Source organism: Hevea brasiliensis, chromosome 12, assembly GCF_030052815.1.
Source record: "Hevea brasiliensis isolate MT/VB/25A 57/8 chromosome 12, ASM3005281v1, whole genome shotgun sequence".
NCBI classification, from domain to species: Eukaryota; Viridiplantae; Streptophyta; class Magnoliopsida; order Malpighiales; family Euphorbiaceae; genus Hevea; species Hevea brasiliensis.
The window spans coordinates 1,282,377-1,293,244 of record NC_079504.1 but is presented as its reverse complement, the minus strand read 5'-3'; the positions used below and the strand labels follow the sequence as shown (position 1 = coordinate 1,293,244).

At 32.9% G+C, this 10,868-nt stretch overlaps 2 protein-coding genes across 2 annotated transcripts; one reads left to right on the top strand and one right to left on the bottom strand.

Annotated features, from left to right (window-relative positions):
* Positions 1-2,748: 2,748 nt before the first annotated feature.
* Positions 2,749-4,209, top strand: LOC110655897 (uncharacterized). Its single transcript, XM_021812384.2, has 2 exons — positions 2,749-3,060; positions 3,182-4,209. Exon 2 carries the CDS (start codon positions 3,192-3,194, stop codon positions 3,963-3,965), a length of 774 nt encoding a protein of 257 aa, XP_021668076.2. The 5' UTR covers positions 2,749-3,060; positions 3,182-3,191; the 3' UTR covers positions 3,966-4,209.
* Positions 4,210-6,504: 2,295 nt separating this feature from the next.
* LOC110655899 (rac-like GTP-binding protein 5) lies at positions 6,505-9,898 on the bottom strand. The gene is made up of 7 exons (XM_021812391.2): positions 9,312-9,898; positions 8,387-8,474; positions 8,187-8,296; positions 8,020-8,083; positions 7,070-7,134; positions 6,924-6,989; positions 6,505-6,834 (listed from the first exon to the last, which is right to left on the bottom strand). The coding sequence occupies exons 1-7, from the start codon at positions 9,408-9,410 to the stop codon at positions 6,733-6,735; spliced, it is 594 nt and encodes a 197-aa protein (XP_021668083.1). The 5' UTR covers positions 9,411-9,898; the 3' UTR covers positions 6,505-6,732.
* Positions 9,899-10,868: the final 970 nt, after the last annotated feature.

Genomic DNA, 10,868 nt, shown 5'->3' with positions numbered 1-10,868 from the left:
TGATAACATTATTCTATACTTTTGAATTAGAGATTGAAATTAGAAGAATCAATAATCTTAAATTGTATTTGGTTGGCTACTTTAAAAAAAAATATATATATATTTGGTTGGGAAAAAAAAAACAAATAAATATTCTCTAATTAATAAAATATTTTCTCCATTTCCATTAAAAAAAAAAATCGTAGCACAATTAAATCATGCTAATGCTTTACCATAAAAACAAGGAAATTCTTATCTTAATTACAAAATTAAAACAAAATAATTTCCATGCATCACATTTAATTGAGAGATTATTAAATAATTATTAAAAACACTTAGAATAATGCTGATTTACTTATATAAATATGAAATTCATTTATTATGATTTACAAAAAGACTCACTTATATATAATTATAAAACAAAAATACTAAATTCTCAATAATTTTTTTCGATAGGTTTCAACTTTTTGAAGCAACGCAGTCCCTTTGAAAGACAGCTAAAATAGTATGATAATGATTTTCACAGTATTGTTGATAATGACATAGATTTCTTCTACATTGCAATCACAATCTGTTATCTCCCCAAATCTTTAAAAATGAAAGCAACATTTGCCTCCTTATCCTCTACCCAATTTAATCACAGTGTTTTTCAGATAATTAAGAATTTTTTTAAATATAAATAAATAATCACAATGATGTGATAATGGGTCTAGCTAGGCCCAACCCGAGGCACCATTTGCTTTCGTTGGGCTTTGTTCGTACCATGGCAAACCCTCCACTACCATTGCCTCTCTCGGTCCCATGCCATCAGGGAAGCACATGCTTTCAGTTGCATGAGCCATGAGGCATGGTTGTGTCCCACCGACGCACATTCCATTGAAGCCAAACACAATAAATATGTATTAAGAACATTAATTAATTATGAAGCATTAAGTAACCACCTTTTAAACGCAAAAGGGTATGATGATATTTGATTAAAGGGATTGATTGTTGTGGTTACTTTTGAAATGGGCATCAGTTTTAGGAAGAAGAAGAGGCCCCCCTTTTGCCTTTTCTCAATTGGTGACGAACAAAACCCCATATAAAACTTCCACAGTTTCACTCAGCTTTCTGGCAATATTGGCATTTATAGTGACAGTAGATTCAAATCTTCAACCCTTAAGACAATTAAACCTAATGTCTTGCATGAGCTTTAATTAATTAATTAATTAGCGTTAATTATTTGTTTAATCAAAATAAATAGATATATGCTATTGTGCATTTTCTTATAGACCAACATAATGAAATGAATGTTGTCCAATCCACAGCCTAAAATTTGCATCAAGGAACTTCATGTGATGTCTTCTTCCTTTTTAATTGTTTGTTGGTTAGTCTCACGTGAAGATAAAATGTTGGCATCTTAAGCTGATACAGTGATAATAAAAATGACCAAAAAAACATTTTTTTTTTTAATTAATTTTATCACATGAATCCAACGCTGATTACGTGTTCTTGTTAAACTATAGTTTGCCTTGTTTATCTTCAAGTAGCAACTCCTTTGCCTTGGAGTTGGACGGTGCACAAGTCAACGAAAATAGTCCGCGTAAATATAAAAATATATTTCATATAAAATTTATTAATTTATATATTAAATTCATTTCGGTTATTCACGTGATGGTCTACTTGGTCAAAATATGTTCATCTATATATTAAGCCATTATTATTTTTACGAATGCTATTTCCGTTAAAAAGAGCTGCCTTATTAGATTAGCTTAGGAGTTAACTTCACCAGAAAAACAAAATCCTTGCGGTGGTTGGGACTGGAGACTCCTCCAACTCTGTCTGTCTCTCGAGAAAAATCAAATCACTAGTCCTTTTCAATTTTTTCAACCTATAGATTTTTATTTACTAATTAATAGTAAGATGCCCATGATTTTTATATTACACAACAATGCCTGTTTCTTGTATATCTCTAAAGCATCACTAGAATTTTAAATTAAACTCTTCTTTGTTTATTTTATATCTTTAATAATTATTATTATTACACTTATATATATTTTTTAATAATTGATTAAAAAAAACATTAACTGATAATTTAATATATCTAATACGTGCCGACCAATTTTATTACTGAATTGTTCATGGTAAAGGCTAAAGACATATTATTTTTTAATCTTAAAAAAAAAAAATAATGGTGGTAGGGCTCGTGCAACGCCTAACGTTAGTATACTTAATGCAAATGGCCACATCACATTCACATGCATACTTCAGTATCATATTTAAATGACGAATATGGGACCCATTAATCACGCAGCAGAAAATCATATTTCAATATCATATCATGTGGCAACGGCTGACACGCTGCCACGTGTAATTACAATACATGAGGCCTGGCCCCTCCTTTGCTTTGTAATACTGTACGACCACCAAATGCGTAAAATTTTTAACTAAATACTGTGGAGCCCACCCCCCCCCCCCGTTTAAAACGTGTATGGCTAGGATTCTTTTGGTCCTTATCTCACTGGACCAACTTTGAAGAACCCGAGTGGTTGATCAACGGTCGCAATGCTCTCAACGGCTATTTCAGAAAAAAGACCATCCAACGGTTATCATTGGGTCGGCGGTTGCCGCCCTACAGTGTCCCCGGTTTTGGACTAAGGGGTAGCCGACCGCAACGGTTGTCGGTAAATTAGGAGTAATTGCGACATTTTCATTAAAGAAAAAAAAATAATATTTTTTTATACAAAATTATATATTAAAAAAAATCGAAGTAGCCGTTGCGGGCTCTTCTATAAGAAGAGGCGCCCAGCTGACGCCGAGAGTCATGAAATATATCACAGGCTAAAATATCAAATCTAAATCCTCTCAGAAGTAGGGATTTTAGGATCTCCTGTGGGATCGTAAGATCTGGTTTATCATTTTCTCCTTATGAGATAGCCCAAATTATCTTGATCAGTTTCTTCTTAATTATCTTGATCATTTTCTTCTTTCTTCCTTTGAGTTGAAGTTTTTAGTTTTCAAATCTTTTCCCTTCGTCTTCTGCAACTTTTATAGAGAAAATCTGTAAGGATTTTTCCTCCGTTTAAAGGAAATTTCATCAGGGTTGGTGATCGCGTTATTTTGCAGGATCATTGCCTTTCTTTATATTGTAATTTTCTTTTTCTTGTTTATATTTTGAGGATATCTGCTTAATTTTTTTTTTCTTTTGGATCGATATATTAAGGTGGTAAGCAATGGAGGCAATTTTTAAAAAGTCCTCTGCTCACCATCAATCAATGTCTCCTAACAAGCAAATCAAGAACCAATCAAAGAAAAACACTCGAGGTCACGTTTCAAGATCCACTGAAAACTTGGTTCCCACAAACAACAACATCCGTGGAGGTGGTGGTATCTTGTTTGCTCCTCCTCATTCTCTCTCCTTCTCCTACCCTCCTTCTTCTTTTTCATTCTCAGTACCGCATCCACATCAACAGATTCAAAAACAATCACAACCACCTCTTCTTCCTCTTCCAATCTCCAGACCCCACAATTCTTTTCCTTCTTCTCAAACCCGAGACCTCTCTTGCCCACCAACTACTAGAAAAACAAATCGAACCAGAGATCACTCTCTCACACCTAAGAAATCTAAACAGGCCATACCCAGAAGAGAAGAGCCCAGGAAAGATACGAAACCAACTGAAACTGTTCCAGTATCGGCCAAGTCTTTTATCATTGCGTCGACTGTCCCATTAGGACCCGACCCTAACGATCTACCAAAAGATGTTTCTAAGGTTTTATCATCATCATCATCGCCATCGTCTTCATTAATAGCAGGTAATGGTGTTGTTCCTATTGGCATCACAGATTTGGACACTTTGTCATGTTCTTTGTTTGCACTATCTCCACACCCGAGCAGTTTACCGTTGCCAAAGTTTTTTATGAGGCCAAAACTCAGTTGCAATGCAGAAGCCGCTGGGATCAACGCCGGAGCGACAGATAATCTCCGGCGACTTTTACGTCTCCGGTGAAGTAAAGTTATATTGGGTTAGAATTAAAATATTCATGAATACTGTGTGACTGGTGAGGAAGGTTGGTTGGTTGGGTTTTGGCTGTTTGTGAATCACCACCAGCGTTTTTTGAATTGGGGGTGCACAGCCAAAGCCAGGGGCAAGGCTACCATGTCTCTCTTTCTTCTTCTTTTTTCCCTTTATCGTTTTGATTTTAAACATACTCCTCTTTCGTCCTATGAATAGTAATTTTCTTTTCCTTTTACTGGCAAAGTTCAAGTTCAATATAATCTTGTTTTTCTTTGCTTTTTGTTTCTGCTCCTCACAAAAGAGTACTCTTGCCAAACCATGCTGATGGGGGATAATTATAGAACAAAATTAAAAATATTGCATTGCACATATACTTAAAAGAGTAATTTTGTATTAATTTCCAATTGCACCAATTATGACTTTGTATCTTATTATAATTGGTGCATTAATTAAGGTGTGTATAATTACAATACAAATATTTAATCTAAAAATTACTCAGATTTTATAATAACCTACATCCTTATTTAATAGGTAATTAATTACAACTAATATTGTATACAATATTAGAAGGGAGCCCAAGAAATGATGCTTAATTTCTAACATTAATACATAACTTGGATCTCTCTAACCATGAAATGATGGATCTCTAACTATGAAATGATAATTATAAAATCACGGAATACACAAGTTTATATCTTTGAATTTTACTAAAAATTCTTTGGAGGTGTGTTCTAAGATTTTTTAAAAGATGAGAGTGTCATAAAATTATTTTAGTAAAGTTAAGTGTAAAATGATATATCCAACCTTATACAATTAATATAATTTTATAAGGTTGTAATGTAATTTCATAAAAATTTTAATATTTAAATAATTAATTAGTAATTATTACACACCTTTTATTTAGAATTGTTTGTCTTAATTTATAAACTTATCAAACCATATAAACTCTAAAAATAGATTTACATATTTGTTTATAATAATTTTTAAACTTATAAAGTTGAGTTTTATAAATTAAAAAAAATAAGTTAATGGACTCAACTTTTTATTTTAATACTTATATGCTCTGTGCTTACAAGTTAGTTTGATAAGTACTTTATTATATTTTTCTCATTTAATTTTTAAAATTACATTATAAATCTAATTTAATATTTATTTTGATTATTTCAATAATAAATGTACGCGTTTATAAATTATTTTTTACCAAATGCATCAATCATTTATAAATATTTTAATCAAATACATAATTACTTAAAATTTTAAATATTTATAAATTTAAATTAGATCATAAATGGTAGGTGTTTATAAGCTGATTTGTTAAGAACACGAGAAGAATGAATTAATGCATTTAGTGGGAGATGTAAACCAAACAAACAAGTCAATTTGGATGGTTAGCTTATTTTCGCAGTGGAGATGAGCAGCTGCTCTTCATTTCTTGGCAGTTGGCATTGCATGTTGGTCGGTAGGTGAGAAACCAACAAATTAATTATCCTCAACCTCAAATATCGAGTAAACAAATCTTAGCCGCCCATAAATGGAGTTATGCATGCATACAAAACTCTCCGTTTAAAACTGTGCACATAATCAATTAATTCTTCGGGCACTAATTTTGTTAGCAAGTTACTTAAAATATTATACAAGAGATTTTTTGTACTCCATACTTGAAATTCATCAATGAAAGGAATGTTATTGCAATCTTCAACTCTTTGCCATTTTTATTGCAACTAATGGCTGAGGTGATAAGGGCTGGGGATAGAACTGGACCGAGAAAACTTATTTTCACTTCAATTTTAGTTTTAATTTGGTTGGATTTAATTCAATTTGATTAGAAAAAGTTTTTAAAATATTTTTATTAAAAAATTATAATTTTACCTCAAAATTAGTCTGATTCAATTTTAATTCAATTGGCTGATTCATGTCCATATCGCGCCCATTTCTGCCATAACACTTGCAACCCAGTTTAAGAATACGTGAAGAGCTTCTCATAACAACCTTTCCATGCACGTTTTTAAGTTTGTCCAATTAAAGCATTCAAGTGAAACCGACTATTTTTTTTTTTTTTCAATATATAAATTTATCTATTTAAAAAAATTATAAGTTAAAAATAATAATTTTTATTATTAAAATTATAATATTTAAGTAATGAAATATATCATAACACAATACCACTCACACAATACCAGGAGCAGAACAGGATGTCAAATTGGATATTCGAATAATTCTATTCAATTTGGTCAACCAAATGCACTGCACACACCCCGCCTGTATCAGAATGTGTGACAAATTCCGATATAATGGATAATCCTGAAGCTGCTGCTGCTGCCGCCGTCAACGATGGAAGCATGCGGATTAGGACATCAAGCGCAATGTTAACAGTGCCACACAAGGTATTGTTCTAGGGCCAACCCTTCGGCAGTGCCACCCATCGGATATCAAGTGCATTAGCCCAAAAAGCCACATTCATGTCAGGAACAGTTTTCTAATAGATGGGACCTTCCAAAAATCAGGTTAATACGTGGAAACAGTTTAGACATGAAAAGCAAAAGGATGTTCATGTTTGACAATAAATGCAGTACAATTATAGATCATGAGAAAAAAGAAAAAAGGATCTGATGTTTTCACAGAAACTCCCTAGAATGTCAGTCAAGACTATACAACAAGATCTCCTGCTTCCTTGCAAGGGCATGAAAATTAAAGGGTAAAACAGTGATGAACCGAAAAGCCAACTTCTTTCTATCAAAGCATGCTCTTTCCCACATCATCACAATATAGAGCAAGCCTTTTGTCCCTTTTTCTTCTTTCTCTTTTGCTTGGGGGGCTGCAGAACCACCTTGATTGCTGCATCAAAAACCGCCTTCACATTCTGCAATCACAACGTAATGTGCATTCCATCAATAGCGGAGGCACGAACACAGTTCATATTGTAGCTGAAAACAAAGGAAATATGTATACCTGCTGTGTTTTTGAGCTACACTCTATATAGGCAGGAGCTCCAATAAGTTTTCTCAGTTCCTCTCCCTTCAGATAAAAGCAAAACAATAAATTAAATAAGACGAGAGGAGGATGGGGAAATAGGAGGGAAAACTTGTGATCTTTACTTGGGCAGTAGTGATAGGCACTGCACCCGGATGGTCAATGAAGAACTGCTTATCCTCGCGAAGATCTGTGAATGGAAACAGATAAGTATGAAAAAAATTAACTTGAAAAAATATTACTTCATGAAGAGTTCTACTCCTTGATCAGAAAGGGAAAACCCATTCACTCATTTGCAGCAGTCAAGTCAAGCAAAGCAAAGCAAAATAATGTAAAGTAGTAAATACTACAATACAATGCATAACTAGCACCAACAATTAATATGATCTAACTTGCATATTAATTAAATGGGTACAAATAGTTATCAAGAAAATAAAGCTTCAAATCCTTCAAAGTATAGAGCTTCAACAAGACTGGCTACAAAAGTACATCACTGCCAAAAAAATAATGATCTAACCTAACATCCTCAAGTTCATGCACCAAAAAAAGGCATCATATGTAAGCATATGCAGAATCAACAGTTCTAGGAAATGTGAACTAGTGAAAACAAATAGCCAAGATTGCAAAAGTGGCATATTGGAAGTCTCTCATATTGAAGAAAATGCACTAAATGAAAAACTTAGTAAAGTTTAGAAAGAGAGTTCAAAAGACAATATCAGCAGTGAAGGATATTCATGCTTAACTGACATGAATTAGCTCACTAGTTCAAAAGTTATAAAAACGTTCTACTGTTCTAGAATGGAACATCTCAAAATTGACCATCATCAAAATGTGGTTATAAAAAGTAAAAATTCTTAAAAAATAAAGAACCAACATGTCATCCAGCATAAGAACCTCGCAAGCCTTGATCAAGGCTAAAACTTAATGCCAAGAGGCTCTAGACCATGTTACTTTTGGCTTGGATATCCTATGATAATATCTCAAACCAGTTTCCCTCCACAAACACAAGGCTAACTACAAACAATTCAAATGTATCAATGCTATAAAGAAAATGGAATGATAGCTAAAGCATTACCAAGTTTTGTTCCAACAAGAATGACAGGAACTCCAGGTGCATAATGCCTCAGTTCTGGAATCCACTGAAATGGAAAGTGCACACAATTTATCAGCTCCCATAAAAATAAACATATTGTTTTACATGAACTCATCATCTAAAAAGAACAACCATTGCTGAGATAACACCTTTTTGGCAACATTTTCATAGCTGGCCTTGCTGATTAAAGAGAATGCAAGAATAAAGACATCTGCCCCTCGATAGCTCAAAGGTCTTAATCTATTGTAATCCTCCTGACCTGTTCAAAGGTGAAGAATGAATCCTAAATCAAGAAATAACTCCTGGCAATAAATGAATGAGGAAGTTTTTAAAGAGAACTTCAAATTACCAGCTGTATCCCATAAACCTAAATTGACCGTGCTCCCATCCACAACCACATTTGCACTGAAATTGTCAAAAACGGTTGGCACATAGTCCTGTTTTCAATCACAACAGAAAAAAGAAAATAATGACAAATTAAGTGAATAGCTAGTATCCCCCTAACTCAAAAGCAAAGAGAAAAAGGACCAAGTTTGAATGAGATAAAAAAGTTTGACGATGAAAACTTCAACAGATGGCAAGGATCACCAAGCCTAATAAAGCATCAAAAAGCATTTCTTTCCATGCAGAGCTTCCTCAAAAACAAAGATGATGGTTTCAGGCATAATTCAAAAGAGAATATCATAAAAAATGTACATAGCGTGACCAAGGCGGCTTTCCGGCTCCCCCGCTTCAATTTATCCTTGTCAGAGTCAGAACCAAGGACCTATACTAACTTTACACACACCTTTAACACTAGAGCTACTGCCCATAGTTCACTGTAGGAGACACTTCTTACCAGTATAATTTCTCGTAAGAAGAAGCCCGTGTGTGTAAAAACTAACATTATCTAGCCCTATAATGTGAACTTCCTCTCCTATAAAGCAAGATCCACAAGTACCAAATTGAGTTTCAGAACAATTATTGCGCTTGTATAGAATTCTTAAGCTCGAAGAATTACAAAAGTACTAGTAACAGCTGATCTAAGTATCAAATACGTTGAAAACCGCAAAATTGAAAGTCAAACTAAAATTTTAACCTATTTCTGAAGTACATACAATGTTGGCGGTAAAAAAAAAAAAAAAAAAAAGAAACTTTCCCCTTTCTTCCCCGGGGAGCGAGACGGATATATAGAAGAAGCTGCAAAGAACATGACTTAGAAAAAAAAAAAAAAATCTTTCAAAGAGCAAGAGAAAGTATGCGAAAAATAAACAAGAGGGGGAGAGAGAGAATACCGTGGGGAAGGTGTTGCTGGTGTATGAGATAAGCATGCAAGTCTTGCCGACAGCGCCATCGCCGACGGTGACGCACTTAATGAACCTGGAGGCGCTCATTTCCACCACCCGATCTCTTGGCTTACTCCCACTAGTAAAAGTATTAGTAGCCTGAATTCAATGAGAACAATGGGGTTGCCTCTTTATATTGGAAATCGATTCTATATCGATTATTGATCATCGACAGCTGAAGCAGAAGAATTGAAAATACACAATGTAGAAAGGAAGCAAGAACCCTAAATTAAAAGACTGAAATTAAAAATGGGGAGATCTGAAATTTGAAAAAGGAAAGAGCCAATAACCCTAAAAAGATAAAAGCGAGGAATGGAAAAGAGAAAGGAAAGTTTTTGGAGGCAATTGGGAAAGGCGAGGAACGGATGGTATTTGCGGTTGAAGAGTGGCTGACCTACACAACCTTATGCCAGCTGTGTATCTAACAACTCCTTATGATCTTTTTCAACCCCAACAAATGTAATTATGGATTTACATAGGATGTGGGAGTGGATTAGTTTTCAAAGCTTTACAAGGACACAAGCCAAAAGCAGGAAAGAAAAATAATAGCATTAACTCTTTTAATATAACGAATATGATTTTCTTAAGGTGAAATTCAGAATTATTGATTGATATTTTTTATTTAATTTAATCTTAAAAAGATTTATTATTAAATTCATGTAACTATTGAATAATATTTAGTCATTGTATAAATATAAAAAAATTAAATATAAATAAAATAAAATAATCTTTTCAAATTAACCGTCGAGTATGAATTTATTTACAGAAGAGTTGAATGCTTTTTAACCGGTTATGGCTAATGCATTAGTGGTATAGATGGGCCTGCAGAATTGTACAGGCAATAAATATGCAAGTGATGGTAGCAATTAAGGTGCCGTTATTGATAGGTTACTAACTTTATAAGAAAACTCAACATTACCCATATTGAGCAATCATATCCTAACAAATGTCATAAAAATAATGATGTATTAAATAAATTTTAATGTGTATATTTAAAAAATTTACATATATAAAATGAATATATATATATATATATATATGTAATTAAAATAATGAGAATATAAAATTTGATATAAATATTTAATATAAAAATAACTAAAATTTATGATAGCACTAACCTTAGATATGAGTGCAAAATTAAAGAGAAGGGATGCTTAATTAGCAGCAATGGTGTTAATAAGACTAATTAATTAAAAAAATAATATAAATTAGCTGGCATGGCCCTTCCTTTTTAAACTCTTTTTGACTTAATCACAACCTTATCATCTAAACATGTTGGTAACGTAGGATATGTTTTATTAGTTAATTAATCTTTTTTTTTTTTCGAGAGAAAACACAGAGAAAAATACGTGGTGAAGAGATGGAAGCATCAAGTTCTACTAACGGGCATGTCAACGTGGGAGGCATATTATTTTTTATTATTTTTTTTAAATTCTTATGGAATAATAATAATAATAATAATAATAATAATAATAATAATAATAATAATAATAATATGGAATCTAG